This window comes from Neodiprion pinetum, chromosome 5 (assembly GCF_021155775.2).
Source record: "Neodiprion pinetum isolate iyNeoPine1 chromosome 5, iyNeoPine1.2, whole genome shotgun sequence".
NCBI lineage: Eukaryota > Metazoa > Arthropoda > Insecta > Hymenoptera > Diprionidae > Neodiprion > Neodiprion pinetum.
Window position 1 is genome coordinate 683,442 of NC_060236.1, and position 17,421 is coordinate 700,862.

At 34.7% G+C, this 17,421-nt stretch overlaps 1 protein-coding gene across 16 annotated transcripts in view; it reads left to right on the plus strand.

The window, feature by feature from the left end:
* Rbp6 (RNA-binding protein 6) overlaps positions 1-17,421 on the plus strand; it is a 406,618-nt gene that overhangs the window by 365,622 nt on the left and 23,575 nt on the right. For all 16 annotated transcript variants that reach the window (XR_011177226.1, XR_011177227.1, XM_069136327.1 and 13 more), the window contains 2 exons: positions 7,789-7,821; positions 8,538-8,621. Coding sequence is in view for 14 of the 16 variants with exons in the window: in XM_069136327.1 (XP_068992428.1) it covers positions 7,789-7,821; positions 8,538-8,621 (117 nt within the window). In the remaining 2 variants the exon portion in view is untranslated. The remainder of the gene's footprint in view (positions 1-7,788; positions 7,822-8,537; positions 8,622-17,421) is intronic.

Sequence of the window (17,421 nt, forward strand, 5' to 3'; positions counted from 1 at the left end):
CGCGGCCGCGGCCGCAGCCGCCGCCGCCGCCGCGGCCGCTCCGCGTGCCGCAACCCTCACTTACTCCATGAGCGACCTGCTCGGCGTCCAGGGTCTCGACATGGGCCCGATGTACCATCCGATCCCGACTATCGGCCTATGACCCACGATACTGACGCCCCTCTCTCGACCTCAGTAAACGCGCTTATGCTCATCTCATTTTTCTTTCGTTTATGATTTCGATCCATCTTGAATCGTTATCTTTTTCGATAATATCATTTCACTTTCATTTCCGACACCAATCCTTCATCGGAAACGGCTGACGTGGATATATTTACACAACAGACGGAACTAAACTGCTTTTCGTCGGTTTGTTTGACCGTAAATAAATCGGTGGCACTTTGCAAGTGGCGCCACCTTCGAGGTAACCACGCGTGACGTCATTTGTCTCGGACCAATCGGCCTCGTTACGGGGAAAAACGCGGGAGAGGTTTCCAAATTCAATTTTTCACTATCAAATAAGACGATACAGAATATAGAAATTTGGTGAAAAGTCGAGCTGTCATCTTCCGTTGAAGCCTCTTTATTCCGCCATTGCAACCCCGTTACAGTATAGAGTAGCCCGTCATATGAAATAACGAAAAAAAAAAAATCAAACAAAGAAACAAAAACGTCGTTCGGTTACATATCAGCAGTGCAATAACGGTGCGATCGTCGCGTGATGATGATTGCACTGCAAGCGTAATACAATGTCATATCTTTTTTGAGTTGTTTTTAGTAGGTTAACTGATTACGCAATCGGATAAACTAATAAATAATGAGACCACTTGACAGGCTCAGTTCAGGAACACTGTGATCGTAGACTGGTAGATATTAGAAATATGTAGTTCAGTTTCGTATGCCCATTTAGGGTCTTGATAGATATACATGTGTAATAAAACTTGGTAGATTACCGACGGGGCCTCATTTTCAAATTAGCTGTGAGAGAGAACATTTTCAAACTGTAGGTATGTACAGCAATAATCGTTATGCAAAGACTGCAGTAGTGTGCCAAATTATCGTGGTTAGGAAAGTGGAGCAAAAAAAATTTTTAAAAGTAGGTAAATCCTGATTATATAAACTGTGTAGCAGCGCAGTCGCAGGTATTAGACAATAAACAAAGTGTTTAGTGAAAATACGAGTGTAGATTATCAGTTCAAAGAGAATATTAATAATATTCTCAATGCTCAATACCGTAAACGCGACGTCAATATTACAGCTGCAGCGATCAAGCGATAGGCAAGTTACGAAGGTATCACATTTCGCTTCATTGATCTCTGAACTTCGGAGGGCGGGAAACTTTCTCAATTGATCTTTATACTCGCGGTATCGTTCCTATAAATTTTTTCTCTCAATAAATCTATAACACCGGCTTATACTACTCGCTGCCGGAATAAACTGTACTACGGTTGGATGATGCTTAGGTACTCCAATACTTTCGCAAGTTGCAATAGTTTTGTGAAATCAAAGATTACAGTGTGAATAATGCAAAGTGAATCACCGAGGGTTCGATTGCCGAGATTATGTTCCTATTACACTATTACGTATAATTAGTTGCTAGTTCGTAGACGTGAATTAATCGACCAAGTTTCCTCGTCCTTCACGATCAGCGCGGCCAAGAGCAGATAAACTGATATGAAAAATTTCGGCAAGTTTGACGAAGCCGCGGGTCTAACGTCCAACGCAATATAGAAACTTTCAATCCAACGACCAAGTCCGATTAAAGAGCGAACCGCGCCTTCGTAATCGGACGCTGCAGCGATTAGTTTCTTTAGCATTGATAGTTGTTATTGATGAGAATAGGAATAAGTCGAATAGAATTACCGTAGAATCCGTACCGACGATCTTCGAAAGTTCAATGCAACACTCAAACGAAAACTAATTCCACTCTGTCACGGACTGGCAACTTGCAGATTACTCGAGATCCTACAAGTTAAAAATTTTTACAGATATCGGACGACTTCATTAATTCGGGCAAAAGTATACCTACCTTATCATTCGCGATGTTGCTAGAATTTCTTGCCTTTTATTATTATTATTATTATTATCATCGTCATCGTAATTATTCATCTTGCATCGGTGTAAAAGGCGTTGCGAAAAGGACGTCGAGCGGCGATCGTGAACGTGGAGAGTGATTTGAAAATGGAAAGGAGAGAAAATATATACCAGATATGGTGATAATAATGGGCGGCGACTTGCTGAACATTTTTTTGCGCTCTAAATCAGTATTATTGTTGTTTTTATTGTTTTCATTCGACGTGAAACTATAAATATGTTGGTGAAATTAATTGCTATAAAATAATATGGACGAGGCGCAGAAAGATTTTATGCAAATTTTACGAGGCACAGATTTTACGGCTATAATAACGTAAAGTTTGATGAGGAAATTTTTCCAAACAATATTTTCCATAACTTCATGAAATTTCATAATAGCTCGGAGAAATTAGACGCGTGTGCAGTGTCGTAAACTGTTTTTACGTACTCTAGAGTATATATATATATTTACAAAAAAATAGATGCGTATATATATATATATATATATATGCGCATCATGCGAAAGAGAATTTGATAAAATGACGAGGCGAAAAATGCTGACTATTATCAAAAACGTATGTTATATAATCGACAGTGTTTGACGATCATATTGACGATATTCAAGCATAGTTGAAAAGAAAGGAGAAAAAAAATTAATAAAAATAATATATATATACATATAAATGAACGTATATTTTTACAGCCGCATAATTAACTAGTCGTGTAATAGAATTACATATCGAGAGCCAATACATAATATAATACATAATATCACTAGGCATATAGGCGAATATTTTGAAATTTAGTTTACCGATATTAGGCAAATCCGCAGTCTTAGGTTTTCTTAGTTAGAAATAATAATTTTGACAACTACTAAAGTATTATACATTGATATATACATTCCTATCTTTTGAGATAGTAATAGCGTTGAGATATTTAATCAATATTATCATTATTATTATTATTATTATTATTACGTTAGTTTAGAATATATATTTTTGTGGCGCCATTCTTCGTGGAGGAAGAAATTTTGAACCGCAACTCGTGCCGCAGCAGTATATAGAAGTGAAACGCTTGAAAGAGCTCTGGAAAATTTCACTCTCCAATTTTTAGAACACAATTTGATACATGTGTAAAAATGGCCTCGCGATACACGCATACATTAGCATCATCCACGAAGAATTGACCATAGCGGCTGTACTAAACCTATATAAAAAAAAAAAAAAGAAAAATGAAAAAAAAAATACCTACAAGCTATATTATTATACGTCTAGTACTACATGTATATGTACCATAGGTATCTATATACTTAATATTTATATATATATGTACTTGTCATAAACAAATAGCATTATCGTTAACACTTCTATTAAGCCATATATGAATAGTAATGTCTTAATAATTTGTCTGTATATATGTATATACATATATACATATTAGGGTGATTCAAAAAAAAAAAATTAATTTTTTTTTTCTTCCAAACAGGCTCAAAAGTTTCTTTTGGATGTAAAAAAATTATTGTGAAAATATGAGCCCTTAATATTAATATTAAGATAGTCCTCATCGCATTTTTGTAATTCCCATAAGAATAACATGGGAAAAATTATTTTTGCTTCTTCTGATTTTTATACCGTTCATACAACTGATTGACTCATAAATCGCTGTTATAATCTTTATAGAGAATTGAACGCTCTACAAAAAAGGTTTGATAACATTTTTTTATTGGTCCACGCGTTCAAAAGTTATTGAAGATCGAAGTTCAAATTTTTAAAAATTTGATCGAATTTAGTGAATTACACCGAAACTGTTGGTTTTGGTGACAAATTAAGGATCAAATATTTCGTCAAACATTAAGGGGGATAGCCACTGTGAAATTTCAAAAAAAAAATTTATTATAAGGATATTTATTTTAAGGATGATTAATAAATAAATTTTTTTTTTGAAATTTCACAGTGGCTATCCCCCTTAATGTTTGACGAAATATTTGATCCTTAAATAAATTTTTTTTTTGAAATTTCACAGTGGCTATCCCCCTTAATGTTTGACGAAATATTTGATCCTTAAATAAATTTTTTTTTTGAAATTTCACAGTGGCTATCCCCCTTAATGTTTGACGAAATATTTGATCCTTAAATAAATTTTTTTTTTGAAATTTCACAGTGGCTATCCCCCTTAATGTTTGACGAAATATTTGATCCTTAAATAAATTTTTTTTTTGAAATTTCACAGTGGCTATCCCCCTTAATGTTTGACGAAATATTTGATCCTTAAATAAATTTTTTTTTTGAAATTTCACAGTGGCTATCCCCCTTAATGTTTGACGAAATATTTGATCCTTAAATAAATTTTTTTTTTGAAATTTCACAGTGGCTATCCCCCTTAATGTTTGACGAAATATTTGATCCTTAAATAAATTTTTTTTTTGAAATTTCACAGTGGCTATCCCCCTTAATGTTTGACGAAATATTTGATCCTTAAATAAATTTTTTTTTTGAAATTTCACAGTGGCTATCCCCCTTAATGTTTGACGAAATATTTGATCCTTAAATAAATTTTTTTTTTGAAATTTCACAGTGGCTATCCCCCTTAATGTTTGACGAAATATTTGATCCTTAAATAAATTTTTTTTTTGAAATTTCACAGTGGCTATCCCCCTTAATGTTTGACGAAATATTTGATCCTTAATTTGTCACCAAAACCAACAGTTTCGGTGTAATTCACTAAATTCGATCAAATTTTAAAAAATTTGAACTTCGATCTTCAATAACTTTTGAACGCGTGGACTAATAAAAAAATGTTATCAAACCTTTTTTGTAGAGCGTTCAATTCTCTATAAAGATTATAACAGCGATTTATGAGTCAATCAGTTGTATGAACGGTATAAAAATCAGAAGAAGCAAAAATAATTTTTCCCATTTTATTCTTATGGGAATTACAAAAATGCGATGAGGACTATCTTAATATTAATATTAAGGGCTCATATTTTCACAATAATTTTTTTACATCCAAAAGAAACTTTTGAGCCTATTTGGAAGAAAAAAAAAATTAATTTTTTTTTTTTGAATCACCCTAATACATATATATATATATGTGTGTGTGTGTGTGTGTGTGCGCGTATGTGTATATACGTATACATATATAAATTATGTGTGTATGGATGTATATATACGCGTATATGTACAAATACATATATATATATATATATATACATGTGTGTATGCGTCAGACGTGTGTCCTAGAAAAAGAAAGTACGTACATACCTACCCACCATAGCTACTACTTTGCCCGAGTGGCGCCTACTATTTCTCTTTTCGTAAGTAGAACAAACAACTCACCCCCTCTCTAAGAATCTAACTACTTATCGTTAGGTAGCCGATACATACATATATACTTATATCGACAGATTGATCTTAATAATCGTTAGATACAATTTATTATAGGTATATGTGTACATGCATATATAACGTTACAATATAGTTGTGCTTTGGGGCGGATTTTGGTTTGAAACTGTTAATGAAACAGTGAATCATTTGAATGGAGTAACGAATGGAAAAGAAAAGAAATTTTTCAAAAAATTTCACATCAAAGGCTCGGTTGGAACGTGCGCGTGTATAAATTCAAGTGTCAAAATATTTGCCAAACAAACAAACAAGGAAACTGACAAGAAAAAAATTAAATGAAAAATTAACTAAGATTATTGCCACATCGAATTTCATTACATTATCGCATATATCATATGTCATATGAATATATATATATTTGTGAATAATGTCTATAATATATATACATATAATAATCGCATATCATTTGTATTCTCTGTTTATATTAACGTATCCTATTAATATACATATACATATACAACGTATTTACGACACTTACCAGAAAGTATATATACACACACCCACGTACACATAAATATGCCATACGTATACACATATATAATGAATGAAATACGGTTAATAAATGTAAAAGCAAGTCTAAAAAAAAAAGGAGAAAAAAACGGTATTGTTTATTGTATTAACGTGATTCTTATGCTCGCAAACGATGAGATGAAAAAGAAAAGAAAAAAAGTAACAGAGAAAAAAAGATTACACAAACAGAATCAAAACCAGCCCATCTAGAGACTAGGTACGAAATTAATAATATACTATTGATACATACATATATGCACATATATCACGTATATATGTGTGTATATCGGTGTATTATACAATATACATATACATCGCTAGAATAAATCGATTGATCTATACATAGTCATCTTGATAAGTAAATGTGAAATACTTATATTACGAATAAATAACTTAGCGCTAGATTAATCACGTAGTGCAGCAGTAGCTTGTGATCGGTGTTTTTATTAATATTGTATCATATATAATTTACGTGTCGTAGAAAACGGTCCGCATTCTCCCTCTCTCTCTCTCTCTCTCTCTTTCTCTCTCACCTGCACAAACAAAAAAATGAACAAAGAAATGTAATTTTCGAAAAAAAGTATCGATCATTCGGTCCTTGCACAATTATTTACTACGAGGTAACGGCGTACAGTAGATCTCCGTTTCTTTTCCCCCGACTTCCGGTGGCCGGATGTAAGCAAGAAATCGGGGAGGGGATGAGCCGACTTCCGATGTCGTCTACGGGACGGCCTGCAGCAGCGCTCGGGGTTCTACTGTACAAGTTGACCGAAATAAGAAAGTGCTCTGTCTTTGTGAAAAATTTGTGCGCAAAAAAAAAAGAATAAAAAAAAAAAAAAAAACAACAGAGGGACAGTGCGAACTCGTGTATAGAAGAATATTACATACACATAATATTGTTATTTAAGTGCAATAGTGGGAATAGAAAGTTATATACATATATATATCATCCTCTAATTGTATAAATCTATAATCAATCGGATAATTAATGGCTATTAATAACCATAGATAGATAGGGGCAGTTTAATTTTTGGTAGCTTTGAAATATATACATATATATATTTATTACACGGTCGCGTAGCATATAGTAAATTATATACATATATATCTAGTCAAAGTATAGTCAAGCGTTAGTCAAAACGATAGTCAAATTAGATGTGTGGTTTTTATTAGTATAAAATTATGAAATTTCATGGATGCCTTTCTTGTTTACAAAAACTTAGTGCTTCACATACATACATACATACATATATATATACATATATATATATATATGTGTCTTATTTTCTTCTTCTTCTTCTTCTTCTTCTTCTTCTTTACATTTTTCTTTCTGTCTTTTCTCTGAAAAAAAGAAAAAGAAAAAAAAATAACTTTGCTCTTCTGTTCTCAGTTTTTGTTATATATATATACATATATATATGTATGTATATTTTTTTTTCCCTACTTTATAACACATAATAACTTTAACTCTCACTTAACTCTCGCTTCATACGAACACGTTTTTGTTTCGTTGATTGCAAAAAAAAAAAAAGAAAAGAAACAAAGAGCAAAGGAAAAAAATGACCGAATTTCCGCAACGATTTACAAATTCGTAGTTAGGTGTACTTAAGCACAAATTGTATGTTATACCGGTGTGGTGATAAAGTTGTATGTATATGCTGATATGCAGATCGTGCGGTAACTCGTTGCAGAAATTTACCAAGTTCGAAAGTTACTATACATACATAATATCCTTGATACATACTTCCTCTGGTTATACTAACACAAAACTTATACACGGGGATTATGGTTGAAACATTATTAATTTGCTTGTTTTTCCTTATAGATTTTATGTGGTCCCTGGGAGCATTACCTGACGGTGAGTTTGCCAAACTGCTATATCATATACACACATAAGTATATTTATTCACAACCTTGACGCATTTCACCAATACAGCATCCTCACCCATCATCTTCGTTCGTCCGCGTTAATTGTACATACAACGTATAAATACGTGTATATCGCATGGAACGTGACTGTGACTCACCCCCGATTCGAGTGCGCCACTTTTAAATCCCCGTCGAACATTCGAATGCTTTTTATCAAGCGCGTCGTGCTGTTTAAGGGGAGGTGAATTTCTTCAGAGCTGTGCGTCAAGCATTGAAATTTGATTTACAATATCAAGGGGATTTTCAAGTCCCCTCTGAACAGCAATTGCCGTCGGTACGGAAGTTTCGCATCTTGAATAACCAACGATTCCACCGCTGAAGAATAATACGGTTTTGTTGTGTTCTTTGTTTTTATTTATTTATTTCTTTATTTTTTTTTACGCACTTTAAAACTCGAATAATGGTCTAGAATCGTTCAACTTAATTTATATACTCGTGATACTGAAAATGACGTCTTCACGATGAATTTACAATCGATACACATTCCGCTGTAAAAGTCATACTTATTTTTAGGAGTTTTTTTTTTTTTTGTACCTTTAAAGAAAATAAAAACACCGAGCAACTCGATTTCGCAAATGTTGGAAAATGTGTACCTCACGAGGTAATTTCCGTGTAGTGATAGAAGCATTTTCCGTCTGTTCGCAGGTTTCCCGGCGGCAGCGTACGCGGCGTACGCGGCAGGGCGCAGCTACTCAGGATACCCTAGTTTCGGTCTCCCCTACCCAACAGGTAACCACCTTAGCCTTAACCACCTTAACCACCTTAACCACCTTAACCTTAACGGAGCCCACGTGGCGCCCCTGAGCCTGAATTTGAACCACATACACGCGAACTTGAACCCGCCGCCCCCAACGCCCCACAATCCCGCCCCCGCCGCCGCAGCCGCAGCTGCAACGGCAACGGCGCTATTTTACCACCCAAATTTGGACCTGTACAACGCCATGCCTCTGTGAACTAACACGCGCGCTAACAAACGCCATCCCCTTGCTCACAATCAGTCTGTCTTCGCTTTTACGTACTTGTCTTTATCTTCGTCTTCGTCGTTTTTGCCTCCCCATATTTTTGTCACTCGCCCGTTTCACGGTTTAATATCGCGGGTGCGCGAGAAGCGATTTTTTGCAGGTAAAAAGCAGTATCGTTAAAAAAAAAAAAAGAGAAGAAAAAAAATAAGTCATTCTCCGTTCCACTCCCCGACATTCACCATGGAAACAGTCAAAATGTACAGTGTGGAAAAAACGAGATATTCGTGTGTTTTCCAGCTGCATCGATCTGCAATTTTTCAACTTTAATATCGCCCCAATCGTTGTACGGAAAAGAAGAACTCTGCGTGCGATCCTTTCATATTTTATACGTGATAAATGCTAGTACGTCGACGCTCGCAGCTGGACGTGACGTTCTTCGCGAAACTATGGGAATGAGCGACAGCGAAAGCCAATGATCGAAACCCTTCTCTGTTGATCTGTCAGTATCTAAATTTTAAATTTGTCCAACGCACTTTCCCAACTTTTGCGAGACTACGGAAAGAAATTCGTCCGCCTTTTCGTTCTCCGTACCTGAGTGGCGAAGAGTCGTATCTTGGCGCACCGTAAGACACGCGTTGTTTACTTCCACAATCTTCGTCGGAGCGTTATTATCACGGCGTAATATCGAGGCTGTTACAAGCTGATCAGACCCAAGTCGCTGAGCCGAGTGCCGAAATCTTGTATTTGTTTACATTTCCTCTTCGCTCGTCCGAGAAATCGGCGCTTGCCAAATTCGGATCAAGAAATTCAGTCTCGAGCGAACCGCGAAGCGAGCAACAGCTGCTCACCGTAACTCCGTAATTCGTAGTTGATCGAACCAAAGTGTGACAGTGCTTGAAGTGGAAACCCTTTCGCCGGCCGCGTGGTTTTTTTACCGATGTTGACGGTCAGCATGGACGATTTCGTCCTGGGCTCTTTTCTCCCACTCGGAGCTTTTCAAAAATTTGCGAAAAATTCAGGTAATCAGTTTCAGGTGCCTACTTGATATTCCAATGGTTTGCATCGTGAAATTTTCAATAAATTCGTTAGCAGAAATTGTTAACAACGAAAGATTCTCGACACACCGATAAGTGCGTCCATGTTGACTGGCGGATGGTCGATTTAACTTTCTTCGATAAATTTTCACCGCGACCGTTCGACACGTGCGTTGCAGTTTCGTTGCACAATCGGAGCCTGCGATTCGAACGAAGCGCGACTTGCGGTATCGATTATTTATTGGCCGATGACCCAGTGCCCGTGAATTTAACCCACCTTGTAAATTTTCACCCGCGATATTCGTCAGTGTATGTGTGACGTGCCTGTAAAACCCAAGTGATTTGGTTCATTGGTTCAGACTTGCAGCACGACGCTTCTCATCGGTTAATTCAGCAGCTCAGGTATCATATATGTATATAAACATATACATTATATTCTTAATCGCAGTCAATTGAAAATATTCATTATTCATTTCCGTTAATTGAAATGACTTACATATTATATATAATATATATATAATAAAATCGACCGATTGTCACTCGGTTTTATCCCCGTAATCGCGAATTCTGTTATTATACGTGATAATGTCATGACCCTAAATTTATCCATCATTTAATATTATATAATTTATATTCTATGAATAAATTTCAAAGCACTGCGTCTGCAAAGTCGCGTTGTTTATATGCAAACGTTGCGTTATCTTGAAGGAAAATAAATAAGTAAATAATAACCAAAGATTGTACAGGTACGATAAACGTATATACACATAATGAACACATTGAATATGCATATATATCCTATACAAATGAAAATTATTGAGGATGTATTGATATAATTAATATTTGATAGGCGCCTAAGAACGATGCATGTATAAATATAGATAATTACACATATGTAATATATATATAGTACATATATATATATATATATATATATAGTCGACGAATGATTGCTCCAGGGCACTTGTGTAATAATTGATTGGATTGAATTTCAAGATTGAAAATTAAATTGAAAATTGAGATCGATCGCGAGGATGTCAGAGAAATTATAATTAAACACGTACAGTTATAACCTTATATATATATATATATATCCACATACACATGTATATACTTATACATATTGAGTATATAATACGCATCTACTTCATCGCAGCATTTCGTATCGAGTATATTATACTATACAACTTGAAAGTTGCTAAATTCTTCTTTATATTATTATTTCACACCTCTTTCAATCGTCGCCCCGGTTTTCGCGTTAACTTTAAGATTATCGTCACCATTATTATTATTAGTGTCATCGTTGTTGTTGTTATTACTATTATTATTATTATCATCATTTTTATCAAACAGCTTTCTAATAAATCGGACTTGTTGAAAGGGGGAAGAAAATGAGGAAAAAAAATTTGAAATTCTCGCACGTGTATAAAAAAAAAAAAAAAAAAAAAATACGAACAAACGCGTGATATACAAAAAGTATATACGTGTATGTAATACTTATACATATGGCATAAGGTCCGTAAGAAAGCGTAAGAAAAGCGTAAGAATAATTGACGTTGAGCCAAGGGTCTCAAGTGCTTTCTGCATAATTCCATTGTCCCGCTCGACGATTATGGATTCCTTGCGCTGCGGAGTTTTAGAAACTGGCGAAAGAAGTGGGGAAAAAGAATAAAAATGAAAAATAAAATAAAACGAAGGCGAACCCGGCCTGTAGAATTTAATTCTTTAGAAATTTCAAGTTACCAGCAAAGCTCGCGCGATTCGCGTATATGTACAATTATGTACTGTAGGAATGTAATGTAATTACGGACGTACCTTGATGCAGGGAAGTCACTTGCCCCGCGGGACGTTGCGTTAGAATTAGCCCGGAACGATTATATTTAACCACGTGAAACTGCAATTTTTTTAAAACCGCGCGCAGTAACGAGTCGAGCTTTATGTGTACAGTATATAATGTACATAAACGAAGACGTTGTAACACGTTGTATGTCATTTTGACATATTGTAAACGAGCTAATATTGTGAGAAGCGTTTTTGCGGCACATTATTTGTGCATGAGGAAATTTCTCGCACGTCGGATCGTAATTATCGTGACCCAATCCGCTCGCGTTATTTTATTTTATAATTACAATGCGTAAACGAATCATCGTCAATGCGGCTTACTTACCGAAATCTTGATGTAAATGACAAAAGGATACTGATGTAATAAAAAAACCGTGTTTTTGGTCCATTTAATAACGACGATGATAACGGCAATTGGAAATCGACTAACCAGCCAGTTGACCGGATTAAAAAATTTTATGTAATAAAAATTGTTAAAAATCATAAAAATATAATAACTAAACGAAACTAACACCGCTTACTGTTCCGCCATCTGTACTAATTACTGTACAAGCGTGTACAATTTCACATAACGTCAGCATCAGAGTGAAGTGTGTCCTTTGCGTTGACTAATAGATGCCTACGTACCTTATCCCCGTAATGTGTTATAATTGCGGAAAGTACGGCTGATTATTTAATGTAATTAATTGTCATACTAATCACCCAGTGGATCAATTTTCAAAGAGTTAGACTGCGTGTTTAACGAACTGATAATATAAAGTCAATTATATTACTTCGAAAGCTTTCTTCGATTAATGAAAATAATTATTTGCATTTTCCTTGACTAGAAAAAGTGTCCAATTAATTCGTCATACATGCAGTACGATAACAATTCTCTGGTGTCATGTGTATGTAATGATTTTGATAAGAAATCGATAAAAATTCTCTCCAACATGATGAAATTATTTTTCACAACTGCTTCGTTGAAGTAAAATGAAACAAAGTTATTTCGTAGATTTGCAAATATCACCAATCATTGATTAAAAATTGCGGTCGAGGAACTATTTCTCTCTCGTTTTATTCGTAAGCAATGCAAAAGAAGAAGCATTAATTTTAAAAAAACTGCAGCTTGTATCGAAACACGTTTTTCTGATTATCGCAAATCGTTTTGCAACATCACAGGGTGGGGAGGGAGGGGGTGGAAAATTGTCGTGAAAAAGTGAGAGAAAAAAATCGCGTCTGTGATCCTCGAACCTTCAAACGAAAAGAATGAATAACGCGACTTATAAATAATGTAGACAATGTTTTTCGGCCGTTGAATTGTGATTCTCTTTCCCTTTTTTTTCGCTCTCTCTCTCTCTCTCTCTCTCTCTCTCTCTCTCTCTCTCTCTCTCTCTTCCTCTCGCTTTTCTGCACAACCTCCATACTCGATACGTACATAGATATATATTATATATGTATGTATATATACTTATGTACTTCCATATATGTATATGTATATGTATGTATTATTTCCCCGCTTTTCGCATCCTCTGCTGCGGCATTTATAATATGTACATTTGAATATTTTTACATGTAATATTTTCACGTCAAAGTTCACGAGGCATGGTCGTGCACAGGGCAGCAGTTCTCTCATCTCTCTCTCTCTCTCTCTCTTTTTCATTTTCTCTTTCTCTTTATCAGCTGAATCTTTCGGTCTTTTTCTTTCTCTCTGTCTCTTTCTCTCTTTCTCACTTTCTCTCTATTCGTGTCTTATCTTCTCTTTGTACCCGTCAGCGAAGCGACCGATGGATGAAAATGAGAAAGCCGGCCCGCCCCCCTCGATATGTCCGAAAAGCAGTTTTTTTTTTTTACCCCCCTTTTTCTCTCTCTCTCTTTTTCTTCGCTGATCCGGTGCCTCCAGGTGTATAAAATATGCGGATAAAATTGCATGGAAATTTATTCAGAAAAGCGTTCATCTTTCCTGCGTCATTCGTATCGAGTACCTAATCATTGTAGAAAAGAGGAAGAAAGGAAAAAAGAAAATAAGGGAAGATAAAATTTATGTACACCTGCGATGTTGACCGAAGAATTGTCGCATTGCGGAAACGAAATTTTCATTACAGGGGGTATGATAAATATTATACGTAAACAAAAATTGTTTAAAATTTTGCCAACTCGTTGAGCGCAAATTGTAATAATACACTGAAAAATCTCGATCGTGTAACAATCGGATGTCAAAATTACAATACTTAATTACTATATACCTATATGTATATCAGGGTGGTTGTTTTTTAACTATTTTTTTCATACCTATCCTTAGAAAATTTATTTTTCAGCCTCAAACGAAGCCTCGTGAAACCGGAACTCGATAGCAAAATTGTAAAAGGTGCCTCATCCGATTTCAATTTTTCAAACACTGTAACCGAAATAACTCGAAAACTGTAAAAGTTGGTAAGCTGCTTTTGGTTTCAGTCTGCAAGTAATGAAATTTTCTATAAAAAAGAAGTCAGATACTACCATAGACCTAAATATTCGTCTTGTATTCGATACGGACGTTCAAAGTCGACGACGAGTGCATTGAATAAACGAATCAAGATGCTTGTTACCTTGCAAATTTTTATCTCGCCCGTCTTCTAAGCTGTTACAAATAATATCACGCAGCAGTCGCGACATTATCTAACAAACATTTGATCGTTTACAAAATGAGAAACCGAAAACAACTTGTCAACTTGTAGAGTTTTCGAAATGTTTCGATTAGAATTTTGCTACCGAGTTGCGGGACTCGCGAGGCCTCGTTTCAGGCTAAGAACCAACTTTTCGAAGGATACGTAGGAAAAATGGAAATTGAATTTTTTCTTTAAATTAACCCCACTCTGACGTATATAACATATCGCGTGTTACGAACGATACAAGCTGCGGTTTTTACCGGTTTTGTCAGAATACCAACAATAACCGTTTGTTCCTCAACCGTAAAAAATATCGTAAACCATTACAACAGGTTTGTTTGTTCCTTTTTTCTAATTTGTGTTTGAACAAAGAAATAAACAAAAATTTTAATCTCCTATTCAGCCATCCCCCATACCGATTACATACTCATACGCATATGCCAGGGTTGCCCGCGGGATTATTCGGCGAATTTCGCGCACCTGCGGGAAAACCGTCGAGGTTATCGCGGGCTACCCGTGACTTGAACTATAACACAGCTGTGACCGTAGGTTTCAAACTAGCCCCGTTGTTTAGCTATGAAAATAGGGACTTAGGGGGTTCGTGGTACTTTCAGGTGCCTTGGGACTACCGCCATTCACTTCTGCACTATCTCCCGGTGAACCGCAGCTACACACCTACTCCCCGGAATACAGAATCATTCCCGAACAATGAATCGAGCGATCGAGCGATCGAACGAGATGATTTACGTATTTTATAAATCACGTATATATATATATATATATATATATGTGTGATATCCGTAGCAGCAGCAACAACAACAACGATGATAATAATATAATAAATATAATCAACTCACGTACTCGAGTCGTTAAATAACAATTGAATGTATAATAACGCGTTGAGTGGAAATAATTTTTTCGCATTCGTACATTTTGATGGATGAGAAAAAACGGGAAATTTTGATGGAAGCGAACTCGTTTTTTGTATTTCAAAACGATATGTGACAGTTGGTAAAGTTTCAGCAGAAATCTAATTTGCATCGTTGAAATGAATTGAATGGAAAACAAAATGTAATCGCGAACTATGTGTGAAATATTATAAAATTGATAATCCGACGAGCTGCCGCGTGTTAAATCTTTGTTATCTCGCTGCCGAATATTAGAATGCAATGATTATTATCGTCATCGTTAATGATTCCGATGATAACAAACATTTGAATCCGTTAATAATCGGTAATAAATTTTCACGCAGAAAGGGAACGATGTCATTTTGATTTCATTTTTTTTTTTTTTCTTTTTCAACTCCTTTTTTCAATTGACGTAATTTATATACAATGCTCTTTGATACCACAACATGATACATTATACATAAATAAAGAACGATAAGATGAAAAAAGTTGATAATTACATCTCGCGATGTGTTCGCAAGATTTTTATTTATTTGAATCTGTTATAATATTAATCGTCATAATGATGTGTATCAATTAATGATAACCGTAACTCGATCTTCATCATTTCCTCGATTTGTATAATATACAATTATTCGCATTATACCTTCACAAACTAGCGCGTTTTACGCGTGATAACAACAATATTAATAATAATCGTTTTTAGCAATGTATAACATAATACAATACAACGTACCGATGTTAATTGCTTTGCGATTTTCAACTCATTTCGCTTTGTATTATAGATTTATTTAAAATTATCACTCGCGCCTATAATATTATCGATATTATCATTTAACTTCATCACTATACCCGCAATTAATCGTTTCACGTTCGTTATTATCATGTTTTTGACACGATTTCTCAAATCACCCTCATCCCGCACGCATCCTGATCGGTATTGAAAGTGTATAAAAAATATTGTACATATCACATTATGTATAAATAAATACACACACACACACACATATATATATATATATATATATATATAGCTATATAACAGTATCATTGATCGAGTAAATTGCTATAAATATAATGACATATTACTATCAAAGTTGAAGATTCTTTTGTCGGAATTTAAAATGAAAAAAGAAAAAAGGCAAAAAGATGAAAAAAATTACCATTGTCGTTATCATTATTGTTACGATAATATATACAATAGTATTAATATTTATTATATATATATATATATATATATATATATAATACATATAATTATATGCCTACAGGAGGTAGACGTTCGAAAATTAATTACAATGCGAGATTTGTGAAGTTATTATAATTATACGTATACCATTATCATACGAAAGAAAATTAACGAAATTTAACAACGAATGAAAAAATAATCCCTGTCACTATTTATCATTCGACCCATAAATACGACAATTATTTGTAAGTGAAGTTAATCTTCGCCAAGCTTACACTTTAATATAGTAACAAACCGTGATATATATATATATATATATATATCTGCGAGTTTCGTTCAGCTGCCGCGTCCTGATTCCAATTAACATTAAATTTGCCACATTATGAAGGAATGATTAAGTTTTCCGCGAGGTTGAAGCCAGTATTTTGTAAGCCGTCGCAATGTTGAATAGAAAAATTACTCCCGCAATTTTTCTAAGGTTCAGTCAGCGTCAGGTTAATTCTTGACTTTCGGTATCGTACTTGTAATTAAATCGACAAAAATATACACATATTGCATACATGCTCAACCGAATGATTTTGAGTTTATCTTGAAGGAAACACAAAAGAAGAAGAAGAAAAAATGGCAGCAAGCTTTCTACTATATACGCAAAGCTTTTCACTTGTACGGATAAAAATTCTTAGCGGATATTTTAATTATCTTATTAATTGAGAATTTTTTAATTTATGAACGAGTGATTTTTATTTATTTATTTTTTTCTGTTCTTTGTCTTTGGTTTTATTTTAACTCTGTATCCATGTACGCGGTTTGACGTGTGATTTATCATTATGAAAATTACAACGTATCGTTTATATTCTATGTAACATAAATGATGTATGGATATATATTATGTGAGGAATATGCAGATACAGATAAAAATGTCAGCGTTCCGAATGTGATTATAGGTGAAATTAGGCAGACGTGCATA